Here is a 21,448-nt window from a genome sequence, read left to right as displayed (position 1 = left end):
GTGCTTCTTTCTCATGATGGTGCTTTGTCTTTGCAGAATCGATTCACCTGACCAATAGCAAAGGGAGCTGCCCTGTTAATTCACTAACAAATCCATTCCCACATTTTCCAAGTGCTTACATAGCCAAAATGGCGCCACCCATTCACAGGGACTTAGCAGACCCTGCTGTTTGCAAAGTACAAAAAGCTTCAAGGGAAAATAAGAACTCTAATATGGCAAGGACTTCCTCCCCCAAACATAGATCACTGAGGATGGGTTATGTTCATTGGCCCCAGAGGACCGACTGGGGGTTGGCAGAAAAAGACCAGAAACTTGGGTAAGAGAGCAAATGGAGTGGAGCATTGTGAAGGAGGTATGGGTCACTGCAACATTTTGTTGGAGGTCCCACTTGCATTTTTGTAAAAAGCATTGTTAAAAAAATGGAATCCAAACCACAGGTCACTGGGGAAGGAGCCAAAACAGAGGATTCTGGGTAACGACACTAATGAACAGATTAAAACTGTTCTGTAGAGGGCATGCTTTCCAGACATAAAGACGCATTGCTTCCTTGTTCTCATTTGTCCAGAATGCTTGCTGGGTTTTATTTTGACTGCTCTTAAATTGCGTTATATGGAAGTTTTTCATCCTATAGTCCTCTGGTGTTGTTTTTTCTTGCTATTAATAGAAATGTAAAACAACTAGCCATACTTTTGCTTTGGTTGAAATTCTACAAACAGCTAGTTTTTTGTATCACAGTAAAGGTAAAGCATACCTCTTTCCCTCCCTCTTTGGACTGGGTCAGATCCAGTATTCTGCAAAAGGATTGATTTTTCTTATGTCAGGTTCTTCATTTGAGGTTTATTGGTGAAAGCTAAGTCTTTCTAATGTTTCTTATTTGTTTAATGGTGTTTTCCTTTCTATCAATTCACTGTGGGTGATATTTTGGCCAAGAGCATGCTCGAAAGAACATGTTGTCATCTGTAGAATGTCGGTTGGCTGACAATCCATTGGTGGGGAGCCAAGAGCCAGGGCATGGGTATCACAGTGGTGCAGGCGGCAGAGCAGAAATTATGTTGTAACTCAGCCTTCCCCCACACCAACCCCCCCCCGATGTTTTTGGACTTCAACTCCAGCAGCTTCAGCCAGCATGACCAATGGTCAGGAATGCTGGGAGTTGTAACCCAAACCATATGGAAGGCAGAAGGTTGGAGAAGGTGGCTTCAGATTTTCACTCTGGGAATTCCATTCAGTTTTACTTAAGAGGTAGAATAAACCTATAAATACAATGGTACATGTAATGTATATGCATATGAGGTTTGTATCTGATAAGAAGCCTGGGGATTATTACTGGTGGTAATTTTCTTTGTTTGACGATGTTGTTTACATTACTGTTTTGCTGCCAAGAGTATGTTCAATGAAACTTTCTCATCAAAATCAGTGTGATGCCAACTTTCAGTGGAGATTCTGGCAGCTTAATACCCACTCATCTAAAGACATATGCATCTTAATGCGGCGTATGTTCTCACAGCTGGACAAGATATTTATTAACTTCTGAAGCAACTCTCCTTTATGCCCAATGAACCAGAGCACAGCGTATCTTAAAAGCTTTCACTTTATTGCTTCTAAAGTTGGCCCCAGGCTGTATCACACATAATGGCGGCATGGGTGGACTTAATTTATAGATACTGGAAGTTCCATGGCATCAGAGGATGTGTCCAATGGAGAAATGCTTGCTCGGGTGAGTAACATTTCTAGATGTTTCTAAATCAGTAGTTTGCAGGTTGTTCCAGGGAAGCCCTGGCCTTTCTGGGAAAGATATTTTCAGTTCTTCTTCATTTAGAAGATCTCTGCTAACAGACAAGCTTTTGTTGGACGCCAGTGTGCCTACCTATACATCTTTTCTCCTATAATATGCAGACAGAGCAGAGCAGAGAGTGTGGCATGAGGACCAAACATGGACTCAGTTTTGCCCAATATGCCTGGTTGGTCTCCAGACAAGCTGAAAAATACTGAACTATTTTCTTCTTTTTATTTATTTCAGTAAGTAATTTATTACTTCAACTGTAAGTCGTAACATAGAAAAAGTAGGTTTCCAGATGTTCTGGACTTCTGCTTCCTTGTGTTCATGATCACTGGCCATACTGGCAGGGACTTCTGGAAGCTGAAGTCAAAACATCTGAAGGGCTGGCCCCTGACATAGAGTATTATCCACAGATTGAACGGCTGTACCTATCCATGAAACATGAATAATCCATATAAAATCAATCAAGGACCATTCATAAAAGAAATCGCACAGTAAAATTCTCTGTTGCTCTTAATGTCAATTTGCTGTATGAGTTTCTAGATAAGACTCATGTAGTTTCACTGCCATAAAATGCTGACAGAGCTCCTTTTTTCCTTTGTGAACCAATTGCTGCTGACGTGCAAGAACTCAAGTTTTTTCTCTACTGGATCAATGCCGTAGTCCTAATTATTTATAATGTTTATGGGTTGGTTCCAGGCTAGGTTAGTCATGCTTGAAGCCCATTGAAATCAATGGGGCAGATTCGTTATGACACACCTAAGTCTCATTGATTTCTGTAGCTTGGTGTAAGAGCCCCATCTTGGTGTAAGAGTCCATCTGTCCGTCCATCCATCGCATATCAAGGGATAAAATAATGGAGTCATCCAGGGCAGGATTCACATATCATGGATGACATGCATAGTACTGGACACCTGCAAAGGCAGGTAACAGAAGGTGCAAATGAAAAGTACATGCTGTATGCTGATGGAGATAATTGTACATATTCTCATTCTCACTTTGCAGGAGCTGCGGCATGGGCAGCGTATGTGCTAGCTACTTACAGTGCAAATTAGCTCTTAACATTGGTTGCTTTGGGAACGTAGCTTCGAGTCTGCTCTTGCAGCATCAGATCTGAGTAGCCCACTTATATTTCTTGGGAAATTAGGCTAAGGTTTGAGCCTTTCTGAAAGGCATGTATAATTACATCTAGAAGCACAGGGGGATAGAGTTTTTCTTGCTTGTTTACTTTCTAATGGTTCAAATAATCTAATTTGATTTAAGTTTTGCTGAACTTTCTCACAGATATTCTTGTTCACCTGTGACCAATGTTGAGTCAGTGGAGTAAATATTGCATATTCTGATCACATATTTCAATGTCTTTGGAAGTATTAACTATCTTAGGAAAGCATCTTGTGCGTAGCTACTCGAAGTAAGCTCCACTGAGCTCAGTAACATTTGATGAATTTGGTAAGTGGGGGCAAACGCTACCTATGGGCTCTTGTGTTGTTCACTGCTGGGGTATAGTATTTCAACCTTGATCTGTTACATGTTATGGGTTTCCGCTTACAGCCTTCATAGCCAAGTGGCCAAGAAAGTGGACTGCGAATTAGCAAGTCCCAGGTTTTGATCCTTTCACTTCCATCACCTCACTAGGTAGCCCTGGTCAAGGCACCCTTTCAGCCTCCATCTGTAACATGGAGGCATAATAAAACACTTTACAAAATTGTTGTAAAGATTACAAATAGGTAAATGGATGTGAAGCCCTTCTCCTTCAAAAGCACTGTGCAATTATTAAGGGCTGTTAATAGATGGCAATGCAATCTGAGCAAACACTTCTTCATGTGAATCATCTCTATTGTTGATATAAGGGTTGGGGGTCCCAAAATCCCCTCAGAGCTGGCAAGTGTTACAACCCGCAAGATGTTCAAGGCGAGCACACAAGTTGGCTGGTGGCATGATCCTGCAGTCTCCTTTTGCTGTGGGTTTCTGGTAGCATGACCTGCCATGGCAGGATATCCAATGGTGCATTTCTGGAAATCATGCCTTGCACCTATCAATAGGCCTATCATCCTTGAAGATAACGTATCATTTAAAAAAGCTTTTTATGGTAGTTCCTATCTTAACATCCTGTGGCAAAGAATTCTGCAGCTTCATTATCCACTGTGCGAAGGAGTACCTTGTCTTAAACTATATGCCCTTCCATTCCATTGGTGGTAGTTGGGCAGTGGGGACCCCTTCATTTCTTTTAATGTCTGGACCCCCTGCCTTCATTTGCTCTCAACTGCCCTCTTATTTCACACTCAAGTGCGCGCTGTATGTCATCATGTTTTTGCATAACCACAATTTCAAGAGAAAGATGACCCTTTAGCTGTCCTTTTTGTAGCCTCCTGTAGCACATCTGTACTATTTTATCATGTCATGCTCCATTTAATTGGTCTTGTTATGTAGCTGATTGATTTTTAGATGGTCCTGTGGATTTTATGTTTGTTAGCCAACTTACACAGAACCGCTAAGCAAAGAGCTAGCTTCCAGAAAACGAACGATTAAGAAAAGCAAGTTCTTCTCATGCATGATGTTTAGTGTGTCTTCCTGTCCATTCCTGACTCGAACGTGCTTGTCTTGTGCATGTGCATGCGCTCTTTTTGTGGCACAGCCCGTATGTGGGCCTAGTGGCAACTTGACCTGAATTGAGAGCAAATGCTGCAGTCTAGACAGAACCTGACTTTGTCACGGTAGCTCAGAGCATTGTGGGGGGTTTAACCCACTTTGTGGTGATGCAGTTTGCTGTTGTCTAGACTGTTGTGGTAAACTAGGTCAGGGGGAACGCAGTCTACCAACTTGGATATTTAGCAGCAGTTGAAATGAGTGTGTAAGCGCCGAGGAGGTGAGGTGTGTGTTTGTGCTCCCAGGCTAGCAGAAGGAACCACGGCTAGGACCCACCTTTAAAATGGAGTATAAATAATTTCACCCGTCTCCCCTCCTGGCTTCCTTCTGCTGCCTGCTTCCCAGGAATGTTGGGAGGATTAATTAGCTTCATGAATGTAATGTACTGTCTTAATTGTTCAGTGTTATTAATCCACTGAGTAAGGGAGGAGACAGGAGGGGAGGGGTGCCGCGTGGGGGGAGAGGCTTTCTGTCTGATAAGCACTGTGTCGAGCTAGCCAAATACCCTTCTCTGTTGCTTTTGGCTATTAGCTTTCATTCTTGACTTGGGGGTCACCCGAGTTTCTATCTTGAGAGTTGGGGGCAGGGAGAGAGAAGGGGGAAAAGCAATTACATACCAGGTTTTGGAGAGAGAGAGAGAGAGAGAGAGAGAGAGAGAGAGAGAGAGAGAGAGAGAGAGAGAGAGAGAGAGAGAGCTAGCGAGCGAGCGAGCTTTTGCTTGCATGCGCTTAGGCACAGAAGTGATTAGATTATGAAGGCAGACAGAAGTAATGATTAACTTTTTCAGTCTGCATGCTGTCTCCAGCCTGGCTGTGTTGTTTTTCCCCCTAAGTAGGCCCTGGCCAAGTCGACAGGGTATTAGGTTGTAAAGAAAGACAGAAGGAATGAAAGCCAGGGGAGGGGGAGACTGGCTGGAGGAGGGAGGGGGGAGGGAGGGGCAGGGGCGAAATTGAGGGAGGGTGCTTTTCTTCCATCGGATCCGGGAATGGAATTTATTGGCTGGAATGTAGTAAATGCTCAAAATGCCATCCCATCTAAACAGTTTTCATAATTGTTATTAACAGGAAGAATCTGGGCTCGATGAGAACATGGGGCAGGAATGAAACGCATGCTTGTTTCTAAGCCTCTGTGCCTATGCTTAATGAACATTTCCTTCACTCTTTAGGAAAGTGCTGTTTTAATCAAGAGGCTTTTGGCTAACATGCCTAGTTCTGGGTGTTGCAAGCCGAGAATATTTGATCCACGCATTGCCAATACTGTGCATGCACATCTCCCACTATTAAAATTAGACTTGCAGAAAGCATAGGTGTATCCGTGAGGAATGCAGCTAGGTGTGCACAAGAGGAGGAGAATACCCCAGTACTGCTGAATATACAACATTTTGGTATGTATACCTTTGGTATACTAGGCTGGTACGCCTTTTTGATGTATTCTTTGTTGGATGGCTTTTACAAGACTTCTTAACATGGATGTGTGGGCAAGCAAAGGAATAAAATCTACAACCTCAGTTGCAAAAAGCAGACCACCAACAATGCCATTTCCTTAGCATCCCGAGTACACTGGACTTGAAAAATACCCCTTGAAGTTAGTCCTTCAAAAACAATGCAGTTTGTTTTTTGTTTTTGTTTTTTAAAGATGATTTTTACATGCTGCAGGTGAAGCCTGCTGGACACATTCCTATTTTTTTAAAAAAATTAATATTCAGGACTGTGTTAAATCTGTGCACTTTATGTGTGAAGTGGGCATGTTTGTCTCTTTGCCCATCCTCAAGAGTAATCAGGCATGGTGAATTCTTTTAAAGATATCCCAGAGTTTTTCAGTTCAGATGTTATATTTGTCATAAAGCAGACCTGTCTATAAAAATTAGCTCTGGTTTAGTACATGGATTGGTTCTCTATGATAAAAGAAGACATGAAGTATATTAATGGGTTGTTAAGTCATGCTGGTTGTGAATATAGTATATAGGCACCTAAATAAAGGAGAGAGAGATGCTGACACTATAAAAAGTTTGACTTAAACAAAATGGTTTGAAATGCTTTTCGAGCTTTTATCAAAGTGAGTTCAAATCCTAAAGGAGTCGTATGTTTTGGTGCAGAAGTCTTGAAATTTGAATTGGTTTTGGATGATTAAAGAGGGTTGGTGTGAACTTCTGGAGCAGTTTCAGTATTTGAAATGGTTTTGAGTTCTGTATTAATCCCAACACTAGTATAAAACAAATACAGAAGAGAAACTGAGGTTTCAGTGATATTCCCAAGCCAACACAGTGAGTCCCCACAACTAGTGAAAATTAGCCATGGTCTGGGTGAGAATACTCATTCACACGGGTGGAACTGTGACAGGTGTACCTGTGTGATTCTGGAATCTTTGTGTTTATTTTGGAAGGGTTGTAGGTCATGCTTCCATATTTTTCAGAGCATTAATAAAACAAGGGTTGACAATAGGTGCAAAAGGTCTTGGGTCTTTCTAGCCTTAATCAGTCCCTAGGTGATTTTTGCTAGGTTCTTGTTTTGAAATCTTTGCAGTCTTTATTTTTGTCAAGGTTTGCTAAAAGGCATCATACCGGCGTTGGCCAATTTCCCCAAAGAACCTCAATGATTAGTGGTAAGGCAGCTTGTAAGCCTCTGGGTGCTTTGAAATCTCTTGGCACTCCTTGCCGCCTCAGGGCTACCAAAGGCAGTGCACTCTGGGTCACTATTCCATGTCTTTATTGTGACATTTATCTCCCATTCTTCCTTCCTTCCTCCCTCCGTGGAGGTTCCAAGAAGTTTTCCCTCTGGGGTCTGGCCAGGTCCAGACTTGCTTTGCATCAGAGATGGAGCAACCTTGGGTAATTGAAGAGTATTTCTTGTAGGCTGTATGTCAGAGGAATGTATGAATGGTTTAGGGTAGAAGAATGGTGTACTCTGAGATCACAGAGTTAATTATCTTGGGAAGGGGAGAGGGCATGCTGATGTCATAGAAATAGTTTGTTTAATGGAAAAGTAGGAAGTTTAGGGAATCCGGGCTTACCCGTAAAGCTTATTACAGAGCTGTTGGGTAGCGACTCCCTTCCTTGGCCTCCGTTCTACCTCGTAGGGTTGCTTGGTGGATAAACAAAACCTCCGTTGGCCCCCAAATGCTGTCGAGTTAATTGATGGTAATGATGAGGATGATTTCGGAGCCAGAGAGCTTTGGGGAACATTTTAAAAAGAAGAGGGGAAGAAACATGAACGAGGGAAGAAGGTTCTTGAAATTAAAACTTCAGAAATAATTAGCCTGGGCTGTATACCAAACAACAGCAAAGAGGGCCATTTACTGTAAATATTATGAATGGAATTGGCTGGGTTTCTTGATTCCCTCCCTCCTGCTAAGGTTTTTTTTCCCGAGCTAAGTAGAAATTCGGCCTTCAGACACCACGGTACTCTATAATTTGCATGGCTGATGAGACTTATTGCTTGGGACAGAGGAATGGAGTCAGCTGGCTCTAGTCTAACCACTAGAGACAGCCAGGCCAGCCCTTTCTGTTTTGTGTGCGTGGATGTATGTGTTTTTTCTAGCTATAAAGCATACTCATTCGAGGACTCCGTGGCTCCTTCCTGCTGGCTTTTAAAGAAAATACAATTAGGCTTTAAAAAGGATTTTTCCCCTCCTCCCCCACCCTTCTTCTTCCTCTTTGGATTGTTTCGTAGCAGAAGTAATTGATTACTTGTCATAATTAGACAGTAGCAGTGACTAATGAAGCATTTATGAATCAATTTTTTGTTTGTTTTTCAAATCGTCTTTAAAAATGCTGTGAGATGTGGGTCTTTCTGCATAATATCCCTCTCTAACTACACACGGAGAGACAGACAAAAAAATCACACACTTGCTCACGCAGTTTGTGGGCTCTGATGGCATATATGACAAGTTGAGGTACGTTGAACCTGCCTATGCATTGTTGAGGTGTGTTCAGCCTGAATCGTTCCTGCTCCTACTCCACACATTTATTTGTTTGTTTGTTTATTTCCCACCTTTTTCCTTTCAAAGCTTACATAATCTTCCTTCTCATTTTTTATCCTCACAACAACAACCCTGTGAGATTAGTTAGGTTGAGTTAATTTGTGACTGGCCCAAAGTCACCCAGTTGGCTCCATGGCCGAGCGGGGACCAGAACTGGTAGTCCCCAGATCCCCAGTCCAGTATTCTAACCGCTACACCACACTGGCTCTCAGTGTAGGGCTTAAAGGCAATGTGTGCACACTTAATGTCTATTTGGAAAAAGTAAACTATAAATTTGCAGTCCTTTCAAAGCACAGACATTATGCATATTGTGAAAAGGGGGAACAGGGCCCATGTGAATTGATCAGGAATAACTTGGATCTGGAAGTCAGTTTACATGATTATCAGTATGGATTAGATTCTTTGCTTCATTTGTAAGTGAATAAAATGAATTGCTCTGTACTCCAGCAATTGTGAATATAAAAGGATGGTTAAAGTGTTTGCACTTTGTAAAATGGGAAAACAGTATACATATTTTTAGAAATTTAAAAAAAACCCCAAATTTTTTTTAAAAAAACCCCAACAACCCAAATTAAACATCTCTTAAGATAATGGGATTGAAGCACTTTAAACTGTGCTGATTTGCACCTAAATTTGTATAATTCTGCAAACAATATTTATATAATACTTTTAGGACTTGTTCAGTAGTTGAGAAAATTAGCACATTTAGTCATGTACTTTTAGTGTTTGACCAATACAAAAATATGTGGTTTCTTTCCATGCCTTATTTTATAACTCCTTACGCCTGCAGAGGAAAAGACATTTTAACTGTGGACTTCACTACCACAAGTGTCATAGCTGAATATGACAGTCTCTTCAGCAGATGTGGATGATTGGCAGCAAGTTTTATGAGGCCCAAAGAACGAGAGTTGGTAGCACACATGGATTAGGGTTGGGGTTTACTCCAAATCTGTCTGTTGTACAAGTAAAAGAAGGATAATAAGCTAGAGACTAGAGTTTAAAGAAGAATCTGTCCTATCCTATTCAGTGTTTTTTTTTTTAAATGTTTTAGAACATCTCCTTCCTTTGTCAAACTTTCTTCTCTTTCACCGAAATCATGCACTGGATAGTGTTCTGGAAAACACCAAAAGATTTAAGGGTAGTACCTTCGAAGTTAAATCTTTTTTGATAGGATCAGATCTCTGCTTCTGAGATTATACCTTGGGGTCTTCCACTCTCTGTCCTGCACTAGTTGCAAAGTCATGACGTTACAACCCACTGGGTCTGACTAAGAGCACGATTTAGTGGGGCTGCCCAGAACTCTCCAAACTCAGAGGATTGTGGGCACCCTATGTTGAGCTGGGGGAGCATGGAGATGAAGGTTGCCCCTGGTTTCCCCCCACTTTACAAGAGAGCTGCAGTGCTTTAGAAGGACAGGAGATGTATCTTGCTGGCTCCAGTCTTCTCCTGTCTTCCTCCCCGGAAACATGTTGTTTAAACCCTTTTTCTGAGGTTGCTCTTACAGCCTCAGAGAGGCAGCTGGTGTGGCTGGCTGCAAGTGAAAGGGAAGGAATCCAAGCTCAAAGTTCTTTTTTGACCTTGGGGCCAGGTATCTGAACAGTGCTGTGGCTTCTAGATGCTGAACACCCTGTAAACACTCTGTTCTTTTTGCTACCAGCCTGGGCTTGCAAAGATGGAGTAGAGTGACTTGCTAAGGCCTTGGGAGGCAGCTTATACATGGCTAGTAGTTCAGCATAGCGGGTCATAAATTATGCAGGCTGTGCATGTATGAACTAAGGCAACCTGAATGTTTCATCCATTCAGGTAGCTGGGAGATCATGAGAGTCCCGAGCACTGACAGTGGAAGTCCTTGAGCAGGTGGCTACGAATGTTCTCAAACTGCTGTTTGCAGGCATGAGGCTGTGAACTGAGTGCATGTCAGGATCATTTGCAAAGCACAAATCTAAGGCAAAATGCAAATTTTGATCTATAGAATTAATTTTACTTATTAGATTTATATCCCACCTTTTCCTCTTTTAAAGAGCTGAAAGTGGCTTGCATCATACTGTTCTTCCTGCTGTTTTATCCCCACAACAACAACCCTGTGAGGTAGGTTGGGCTGAGAGTCTGTCACTGGCCCAAAGTCACCCAGCTGGCTCCATGGCTGAGTGGGGACTCGAACCCAGGTCGCCTGAGTCCCAGTCCCATTTTCTTAACCACTACGCCACACTGGCTCTAGATTCTGCGACGTGCACCCTACTGTTGTAGGATGCTGTTGTTCCTGTTTCTGTAACCCATGGGAGGGTATATCTAGTCATGGACTAGAAAAGAAAAAAGGAGGACTTTATAGTACCAAGTACTTCTAACAGATGTATTTGTGAACTTCTTAGCTCCCCTTAAGGGAAAAACAAATTTTATAGAATTTCCCCCTTTTTTCTTCTTCTGGCAAGAAACATTTTTATGCACAGGACAATTGCCTTGTTGAATAAAATGTTCTTTTAAAAGAACTTCATATGATTTAGTTTGCAAGGTTACTTGATATGCTGAGTAATAACTACCCAGTTAGACACAGACACAAATTTATACGGATTAAGGGCTCTGTAAACAAGCATTGACATGATAGCACATAAAGGCCCCTAACAAAATACTTTGGTCTGCCTTGTCAATAATCCAGATTAAGGACTCCTTAAGTAAGTGTCCATAGCACAGCCTGGTTGCATCTGCGGAAATTATAGTTTCAACCTTCTGTACACAGTGGTTTAAATGGAAAAGCATGATGAATGCAGTTTCTTAGGCGCAGTTGGGTGGAAACTACCCTCATTTGGACATTATAGGAACCTATGAAGAGCCTTATTTGTGTTTCTGCTTACTGAATCCTTGGCCATTTGTGTTACATTAGTGTTGTTCTGATCTGATCAAAATCTCTCACAGGCAGAACAGTAACTGTTGATAAACCATTCTGTGCAGTATGGATAATCTCATAAAGTTACAGTTATTTTTTGTTTCCTTGAATCACATTTAGGATGGAAAAAGTATTCAAATGGTAATGCACTATTATCCACTATTTAGGTTCCATTCGTGCCTAGAAAGCTTAAAAATTAAGTCATACAGTGCCAGCATCAGAATTTGAGGTTTATTGTTTTCCTAGCTTTGGTTCTGTAAATCAGAGGTGTGTCATCTTAGACATGTGTAATCTGTTTCATTTTACTTTTTTACTAAAACCTCTGTGCCCCACCTGATATTTCTGTTCACTAAGCAAGATTTATAAATCCGACTGATTTATAAAACTTGGTCTGATTTTGCAAGATGCTTCTTATAAGCCAGACGCATGTCCAGGATCACTTCTGCATTTCTGCACTTTTCCTTAGAACACAAGAAAACCTTGCACAAGTGGGCAGCTTGTGGCCTTCCAGATGTTTCAGCCTCTGGCACCCTCTGCCAGCTCCAGCTAGCAGAGCTGAAGATGGGTGATTGTGGACATTATAGGCTAGAACATTGGGAAGGCCAGAAGTTCCCCAGCCCAGGGACATGGTATTAGTGTGTGGTGTGAGGAGGTACGAATTTATTGCGGGTGTGTTAGTTTTATCTATTGCTCCTTCTCAACCAAAGAACCGGAATCCTAACATTCCATATCACAGAGAGGCATTTTTCTTCTATTTAAGGCAGACAGAACAGGTGAATGAAATAGGGAAATAGTTACTGTATATTTGACTGCAAAAAGGAGGTGACCATTTCTATATTTGGGAGTATGCATGCAAGTGAATGAGTGATGGTAAAGTGAAGGAGCTATCTTTGGATTCCTACAGCTGTGGCTTCTCTGATAAATCAATTTTACTGTTTCTTGGAGAAGGCTGCATATCTTGTAGTATGTTTGCAGACCACTATGTGAAACTGACCGAAGCATTTTTAAAGTGTGCTTTGCCTTGTGATCCCAGAATCAGAGTTTTTAGGGTTTAGTTAATCCCTTTGTATTCTGGCTAGAAGGATGTCTTTAGGCACCCAGCCCTCAACTGTAAAAGGGATGTATTGTTGGAGAAGTAAAAGTGGTTTCTGCTTTGGTTAGCTGGACTGTGTAGAATTCCTGATAACATAAGCCTTGTACTTTTATTCTTAGTTTGTATTATGTTATCTGGGTGTATTTCTAAGACTATATTTACAAAGAGATTTCTAGGCATCGCCTCTGTAGGGGAACCATTGCTTCAGTGTTTTCTCATGAGAATGCACGAACATTTCCAAAGTCACTTTTTGCTTCCTTTCCATTGTGCAAGGGTGTGATTAGTTTAGCACTGGATCAAAAACTTAGCTTTTGTGGAACCATTCATAATGCATGGAAGCTTTCTTGACGGAAACTGGTTATTTTGATCCTTTCCAGCTTTGATTCAGAACTGGTTTTAAGACCTAAGTGGCTCGCAGTTGCCTTGGCAGACGACCTCCATTGGGAGCTAAGCGTGTTTCTGTTGGCTTTCAGTACCATGCTGTCCTTCCAAGCTGGTTTGAAACCAGGGAGGACTGTGCTGGGATGGTTCCCTGTAGGTGGTGTTGCAGGGATTCTGGCTTGGCCTCATGGCCATTGACTTAATGGGCTTGACAGATTGCTGTTCCTCATGCAATCCCACATCTATGTGTAAACGCTGGAAAAAGTCCACTGGGGTTTTGAGGCTGGGTGTCAACAGTGTGCAGCTTGAGGTTGTACTGAGGGGCATGCATTGCATGCCATGCAAATATGCTGAAGTGCAAGTCCTTGTTCAGAGTAAGATTTAGGGGGAAATAGATGTGACAGTTTGCAGCAGAAGCGGGCTGGGCACAGCCTGATTGGCTGGCACTTGTACAGTCACAAACCTCCTGCATCCCAAGAGCAGTTTTAAGAGTTTTTAAAATGTATTTTCCCTTTCGTTTAAGTAATAAGACAAATAAATTTTAATGAGCATTCATTCTGCACGTTAAAAAATCTTCAGCTAGCCTATCTGGTAGTCTATTGAACATGATGCAAATTTTTTAAAAATTGAATTTTTCACCCTTGAAGTTGGCAGTTTCTAAACCAAGACTAAACTAAGAACAAAGACAGAATGAATGCAACAAGAACAACAAAACCCATTTTGTCACCTGGCCCATTTATGAAAATGATAAGCAAATTATGTTAATTGCATGCAGCTGAAAATGCAAATGAGCTGTTATTCTCCATCTCATGATATATTACTAATTTGGCCTTTGATTCTGAATGAATTGCATAGCCATGGCACTCTGAATAATGACACCATCTGTGCTGGTGGTTCTCCTGGGACAGCTGGAACTTCACGTGGCTCCTTAAGGAGGTCCCATTTTACTTACAGAAAGTGGGAACTTTATAGCAGTAAAGGTGCATTTAGTAGTCACACCCAATGTAAGCGGTAGACTTATAGCGCTGTTTGGTTGCACATGGAATGCTGATGTGTGTCCATTTCAGCCCAGAGTAAACAAATGTTGCTAAAATTCCTTTGGTTCATTGTGGAGTCTAGAGGGGAAGACCAATTTGAGAAAACAGCACAATTCAGATAAGCAGTGGCATACCACATGTGATATTTTTGTGGATTAGCATGAGCAACCTCTCTGATGAGGATTCTTTTTCACCATTTGTGCTGATTTAATTGGAATGTTGAGGCGCTAAGTACATTCCATAGAGTGCTACCGCTAGGCAGTCATCTTGTCTGATCCATAGAGTTTTATGGGTGGTCGAGATGGAGCTGTCCTCCATTTGTAAATGTCTCCTGTCTTGGCACTGCTTCTTCTACCTTCTCTGACTGCATAAAATTGGCAAAGGAGGAGAAGCCGGAATAGCAGCAGTCTTTTGTTTGGTAGCACTGAGAGCCCTCTTTCTGGGTACAGTCCTAGGCCCAACTCTTGTTTCAGAGATCTTTGAAGCTTTTCTTGAGTTTCCTTGACTAGCACTGAACCACATCTAGATTTATACCTGCTGTGACGCTTTGGTTGTAAGCTGTCTTGAGGTTGGCTGGAATAGAAATGCTTTAAATAAAAAAATAAATGTGGCTGGAAGAAGAAAGCTCCTCTGTGGATATAAAATAAGCTTTAAAAAATGGTTGGTTGAAACAGACCGGACTGAGTGGGGTGGTGTGACTTGGTATCCTGCAGCAGCAGCAGGTTGGACCCATTAGCCTTCAGGCCCCTTCCAACTCTGCTATGATTCTATGAGATGAAAACTGGCCAGCCATCAAATCCTGGTTCATTAGACCCGAGTGCCACCCTTTATTCCAGGAATTTTGAATGGCATAGATGGGGATTCTCTCATTGCAGGTGAAGCTGAGCAGTCAGAACCCCGCTTCAAAATGAGGGAACACAGATGAGCTGCATGCTCACTTGGGCAATTTGCTACTGGGTAAATTCTGCCCTGCACCCAGAGCCCCCACTCCATCTTCCCTGCTTGTGCCACCCATGTAGGAAAATACAGCATCCAAGGAGGTCACCATAGGCCAGCATGTGTGGTGAATTCTTGACTTGCAAGGGTTATTTAATGGAGAAGTCTCTCTTTCTGGCATGCACACACACCAGAGAGAGAAGAGTCTACAATTTATCTAGGCTCAGCAATTAACGTAATCTGAAAACTTCTCTTTAACTGACGTCTGCCTGGAAATTGCTGGGTGGACTGTCGGGTCGAGGAGATGAAAGGAAAAGAATGCAGTCTGAGGGATTTTCTTTCACAAAATGCGGAGGGGGGGACTTCAGAAAGGTCCTTCTATACAGATATAGATATAATTTTTCCTGGCCACCCTCCCTCCCTCTCCCTCCCTTTATTTTGCAGTTTGTTTTTCTTTCCTGACAGTAGAACCCTTTCCCCATCCCTTTGCTTTGAAACCTGGGAAATACTTGCACGTTTTAAAAAAATATTCCCTTTGTATCTTGCACGGCTCCCCGATGACTGCGCTGAAGTAGTTTTGGAGAGTTAGGTGAAAAGTAATTTGATACCAGCGTTTGCCTCTTTCTCCCCCTCCCCTCCTCGGCTCCTCTCCCCCAGCCCCTTATTCCGTGCCAGGTTGCAGTGGGATAGTTATATGAAACAAAGTACTGTGAAGGGGGCCGTGCTGGGAAGAGGTGAAAGACAAAATCAAGGCCGGCCGGCCTGCCTCAGCGCGGGATGGCGTCTCCGCCAGGGCTCGGCTGCATGAGGGAGAGGGGAGTGGCGTTCGCCCCCATTCCCGGCTTTTCTTTTCCTTGAACTTTATCAGAAACTGTATCTTTCCAATTCCCAAACACTGGCCCATTTTTAGAAGCTGCCTCGAGCTACTAAGGAAATATTTTCCTAGCTGGCATAAGGATACAGTCAAAGCACAGAGGTGTTGGAAGGGTTGGGTTTAAGGAGCTGTAAATGGGTGTAGAAAATGTGGCTGCGAAGCGGTGTACTTTAGGCCCAGCTCATATATTAATTACCTCAACGGCATATTTTCCACCTCAGGACTGAGCCTTGGGTTGGCTCCCGTGTGGCGGAGTTTGTCGTAGGAAAACGTCCTCCCGCGTTCATGGGCAGCTCAACCGTGTGCTTGCTCGTGAGTTTGAAGATACTCAGTGCAGTGTCCGTTTTACCTTTCTATGCAATGTAAGCATTTTACGGAGTTGTCTCTAATTTCCTTTGAAATGGACTGAGGAAAATGTAAACACAGGAGCTCTGCAGAAATTCAGTATGTTTAGAACTGGATAAGCGTGGAGCAGAAACCTACTGAGAAGTGTTAGAGGACGGTTGAATGATATGCGTGCATCCTGGTGTTTGCATGCATGTACTCAGGGCTGCTATTTAACAGATGGATGGCGTGGCAACCAGGGAGGCTGGGGTGGGGATAGGAACAGACTCAATGCGAGCTCTCGGGTTTCTCCCCGCACCTTCCCCTCCTTTTGCTCCTTTATTAAAAAGCGCATTTGCAAAGCTTTAAGAGTTCCCAGGTCTTAGCATGTCTGTAAAAAGCTTTGCAGAATTACTGGCTAATCGGCATGGAGCCGATGCACTGTGCTGTGCAAGTTGACTGTGAGGGAGTTTGAGTCAGTGCTCCCCTGTCCTCTCCTCTCCCTGCTTCTCTCCTGCACTAATTGTGATAATTACCCTGTTTAGCAATAGAGGCAGTGTTGGGAAGGGAGAGTTCGGAGGGGAAAGAGAGGGAAGCATTCCCCCTCGTTCTTCCCCCCACATTTTTTGGTAACAAATGCAAGACTTCCGGTCTCCACCCTGCTACCACAAACCACAGTCTAACTGCAATTCAATCAGATTTATAGCTCATCTGACGTCTGTATTCTTTAGCATTTATGACCAGAGATCTGTCTATAGGCATAAATAAGTCCTGTAAATTATAGCTGATGATCATACCCTACCCCTCTAGTCTGGACAGAGCTTCAGTTAACTCTCCTTTTATGACTCTTTTTCTCTCTCTGTCTCCCCACTCCCCAAGGGAGAATTTATTATATGAAAAGCTAGGGATTGGCCTTTAAGAACAGGATGATGTACGCAGTGGGTTAGGCTATGCAGTACCTAGTTGTCATCCCTGCTTACCCACATTTGACATCACAAAAGATGTCTGCAGCTGATAAGCTGGTCTTTGGTATTTTGTTAATCTGCCATTAATTTACCCGTTGGCTTAAACTGAATGGCTATAGGAAGGGAGCTGGGGAGGAAATCAATTATGGGAAGTGCAGGGCTGCACAATGTATAGTACTGTTGTGTCTTCGCCCATTTTCTTGACCGCAACATGGCTTGTTCATGATTCATATAAACAGTTGGAAATCAGAGGAAGGCCAGAGTGGTAGAGCTGCAGCAAAGATCAGTCTTAAATAGTTTGCTCTTTTGAGTTTGTAGTTCAATATTACACCTGGATTACCCAGAGACTGAGCTCACCATGAAGCCCTTATTCACACCAACCATTATGATATGGTAGCAATTTCATAAACCTTCCATGAGTTGAAGCAAAGAGAGTCCTACTGGAACTATCTGAAGTCTATGATGCTGTTTCGAACAGCATAATATGCCCCATCCAGCACCTGGTGCTTCTTCTGAACATGGAGATGCCATTGAGTTACCAGATTTTGGACAAGCTTTGTGAATACCCCAACACTTATTCTGTATATAGCTTTGGCATGGCCAGAAATGTCTGATCTTGCCTTGAAAGCTAAGCAGCGTCGGGCCTGGTTGAAATCAGAATGGGTGACTTAATGTTGTGAAATGCCCAGGGAGCTTTATTATATAGAAATGTAATGAATAACAACAACAACAACAATAGAAACACACCATCAGCACCTTCAATAGCAAGACACCATCTGCTTGGCGGAGCAGTGTTTCCCGAACAAGATGACAAAAGATTTACATGAGTTTGTACAAGGGATTTTTCAAACCAGGATTTCTCACATATGTTGAGCACTCAGAAGCATTCTTCAGAAGCATTCTTACACGTTGTAGTGTGGCCCTACAATATAACTTTTGAGTTCAAAACATCTTGTGAATCATGAAGTGAAAAAGTCTCCTTTATACCCATTCCAGTTTTTCCATTAGCTTGTGCATTGGATATATCCAAATGAGCCACAAGAAAAACATGGCAGAAACACAGTGGCTCAAAAAATAGTCTGGTATCGACTTTGCACTGTTGCCACATTCCTGAGGTTCTGTGAATCATCTCCCCCCATAATATAAGTTTTATCTGTGCATGCATGCACATGTGCATTTTTAAATTAGCACTTCTATAACCGAGGGACTTCTCACATGTAACCTAATCCTCCTCCTTGCACGGAGGATGTAGTTAAAATTTAGAGGCTTTTAGTATATGTTTTTGCAAATAACAAAAGGCTGTTTGTTTGTTTGGAAGGGGTTTCTTAACAATTTCGTGCCAGACAGAAAGTTCTTCACATTTAGATCAGGCAATTCCATAATAATCAAATGTTTCATTGCTATCAGATTCACACTAATGATCAGTGGTCTGATAAAGCAACTTCATGTATTCATTAGCTTTCAGGAAGGCAGGTGTTCCAGACAATGTTTTTATTGTGAAATGAAACTGATCTTCCCCTTCCCTCTTCTCTTTTTCTAGATTCCCAGGTTCTGCAAGAACCGGAGGATTCATCACACTGGTGCGTGGTGGCATACTGGGAAGAGAAAACACGTGTGGGTCGGCTGTATTCTGTCCAAGAGCCCTCCCTGGATATCTTCTATGATCTACCTCAGGGGAATGGCTTCTGCCTCGGACAGCTCAATTCGGACAATAAAAGCCAGCTGGTGCAGAAAGTCCGCAGCAAAATCGGCTACGGCATCCAGCTCACCAAGGAAGTCGATGGGGTGTGGGTGTACAACCGCAGCAGCTACCCGATTTTCATCAAGTCGGCCACACTGGACAACCCCGACTCCAGGACGTTACTAGTTCACAAAGTGTTCCCAGGCTTCTCCATCAAAGCATTTGACTACGAGAAAGCGTACAGCTTGCAGAGGCCCAACGACCACGAGTTCATGCAGCAGCCCTGGACTGGCTTCACTGTTCAGATCAGCTTCGTCAAGGGCTGGGGCCAGTGCTATACGAGGCAGTTCATCAGCAGCTGCCCATGCTGGTTGGAGGTCATTTTTAATAACCGATGACTTGAGACTCGGACTGGACTCAACAGTGACATTTTATAACTACTTTGCTGCTAAATATCTCCTTCTGAGTGCTTGCTTTTTCATGCAAACTTTTGTTTGTTTGTTTGTTTTGTTTTGAGAAATAGCTTATGGAAAGATTCCTTCCTTCCCTCCCTCCCTCCCTCCCTCCCTCCTTCCTCTCCCTCCCTCCCTCTCTCTCTCTCTCTCTTCTCTCTCTCTTTTTTTGCTTCACTATTTTGAAACTTCATTTTTAAGTGTGAATGACCAATAACTCAGAAGGGAAAGGAAGGCAACTGGGAAGGGGTAGGGTGGTGGTGGAGGAGACTTCACTTGAACGTTCTTTATTAGTGAATCATTTTGAACCTTTTCAGTTATTATCCAAACCTGGTGGTTGGCATTCGATGCAACTTGGTTTTTTGCCTAACTCCCTCACTTGGAAGTCAGATGATCAGATGACTTCGTCCCCCACACGCTTTGTAGATGTGCACACACCAGTCCAAAGATCTGTCTTTGCTTCAGCGGCTACACGTGTTCTTGTGCACTTGGACTGCTTCAGTCATTTCAGGGGAGGGATCAGATCTGTGCACACAAAGGTGCAGTGCATGGAGACCCCTCTTTGCCATTGAAATGAATGGAGAGGCCATCACAGGCAAGGGGACTCCAATCGCACACTGGAGCTACCGAGCCTGTAGGACTTCCGTAAACATCAAACAATCTAGTACCAAGTTCCCTTGAATCCGGTGCTAAATCATTGCTATTTGACTGCTGCGAGGTGCCTTCCTCCTGATCACTGTAGCTCTCGTATACCAACCAGTCTGTCGCGCAGTGGTCTGTTCAATGGCAGATCATTCCACGCATCTGCTATCATTCCACCAACTCCTTTGCTGTTCTGAAGGAAGCGGACCCACCGGGGTGATGGAAACCCCTCATGGTCGCTGGCACCCAATGAACGTACAGCTTGCATAGATACAGAGTCAGTTTGGAGAGCAAATGCAGCAGAATAAATCTTTCGCCACCCCTGCGTTGCCCTTTCTTCTCTTGTCCTCTTCCTGCGCTCTCCCATGCGGCCACCTGCTCCTTTACCTCTTCACGTCTTGTGTCATCGTGGAGGAAAAACAAGCATGCCCATGTTTCACTTAGTGATTATTTGTGATGCCATGAAATGCCATGGGCTGTGCTCGCGAATTTGATCTGCGATGCAGACTTCTTGATACCTTTTTTCTTTTCTTTTTAAAGGATGAAATGGATTTTCAGTATTTACCCCCTGCCCTGATCAGATTTATGCATCCAGAAATTGCAGTCATTCATTTATATCTTCTTGAATTCATACACTTAGTATGATAATTTTACACTGTTCTTAGCTCAATGAGCATGTTTAGACCTTAACATAAGCTATTTTTCTAACTATAAAAGGTTTAAGTGAACAAGAGAAGCATTCTCATTGGAATTTTAGCATTGAAGTGCTTTGGAAAATAAACAACAAAAAGAGACTCCTTAAAAAAACTCTGAGATTTATTAAAGAAAAATGTATTTTATGTTATATATAAATATATTATTACTTGTAAATATAAAGACGTTTTATAAGCATCATTATTTATGTATTGTGCAATGTGTATAAACAAGAAAAATAAGAAAAGATGCACTTTGCTTTAATATAAATGCAAATAACAAAATGCCAAATTAAAAAAGAGACAAAGTTGGTATTTTTTCCCTCCCTCTTGTGTGTTATCATCCAGCATGAATGTTTTTCTAAAGGGAGTGTGTTCCATTACTTTTTTAAAAATGTATGCTTGAGACGATACTGCACAGCTTGTTTTTGCAGGATGAATGGCTGTTGGAAAAAATGGCTTTCAGAATTGCAGGTGTCTGCGCAGCAGAAATTGGTCACTCAGGCAACACTGTAAGTGTAGCATAACAAGCGAGAAGCAATAACAGGGACTTTGAAATGCAGTCCAGCTCCTTGCATGAGGATGGCCAAGGGACAAAGGCCTTCGGCATGCTGAGGTGCCACGGTCAGACTATAATCCAAGACCCTCTGTTTTATTCACTGGGATCTGCAGCATCCCAGAAGTCCAAACACATTGCATGTAATGTGGCACAAGCTGCAGTGTCTGCGTCTCCCTTCTTGGCCACTCCGTTTCCTGGTGAAGGTTCCGGGGGCCAGGTGCAAAGTGAGGGAAGTGGCAGGGAAAGAGATCATCTGGCATCTTCCATGCTCTGTTTGTTCACCCGTGGGGGGCCAGGCTGCACCTTTAGTTCCAGGGTCAGTCCTTCTGCAACTGCAGTGATTCTGGCTAGGATTTCTGGAAAAGGTTTTGAGACTTTGGTGAGCTGGTGCATACACAGACCAACAAACAGATTCGGTTTAAGTTAGGCTTAGAAGTTCAAGAGGGCTGGTGTGATGGGGTGGTGAAGATGCTGGGGAGGACCTGGGACAGTTCATTGGGTGAGCTTGGGCTAGCCAAGCAAATCTA

General features: G+C 42.8%; 1 protein-coding gene across 3 annotated transcripts in view; it reads left to right on the top strand.

The window, feature by feature from the left end:
• SMAD7 (SMAD family member 7) overlaps positions 1 to 19,144 on the top strand; it is a 46,622-nt gene extending 27,478 nt beyond the window's left edge. For all 3 annotated transcript variants that reach the window (XM_044431218.1, XM_044431217.1, XM_044431216.1), the window contains one exon: positions 18,436 to 19,144. In XM_044431218.1, coding sequence (XP_044287153.1) covers positions 18,436 to 18,974 — 539 coding nt within the window. In that variant the 3' untranslated portion in view covers positions 18,975 to 19,144. The remainder of the gene's footprint in view (positions 1 to 18,435) is intronic.
• Positions 19,145 to 21,448: the final 2,304 nt, after the last annotated feature.

This window comes from Varanus komodoensis, unplaced genomic scaffold (genome assembly GCF_004798865.1).
Source record: "Varanus komodoensis strain SLA01 unplaced genomic scaffold, ASM479886v1 scaffold22, whole genome shotgun sequence".
Lineage (NCBI taxonomy): Eukaryota > Metazoa > Chordata > Lepidosauria > Squamata > Varanidae > Varanus > Varanus komodoensis.
This window is presented reverse-complemented; position numbering and strand designations above follow the sequence as displayed.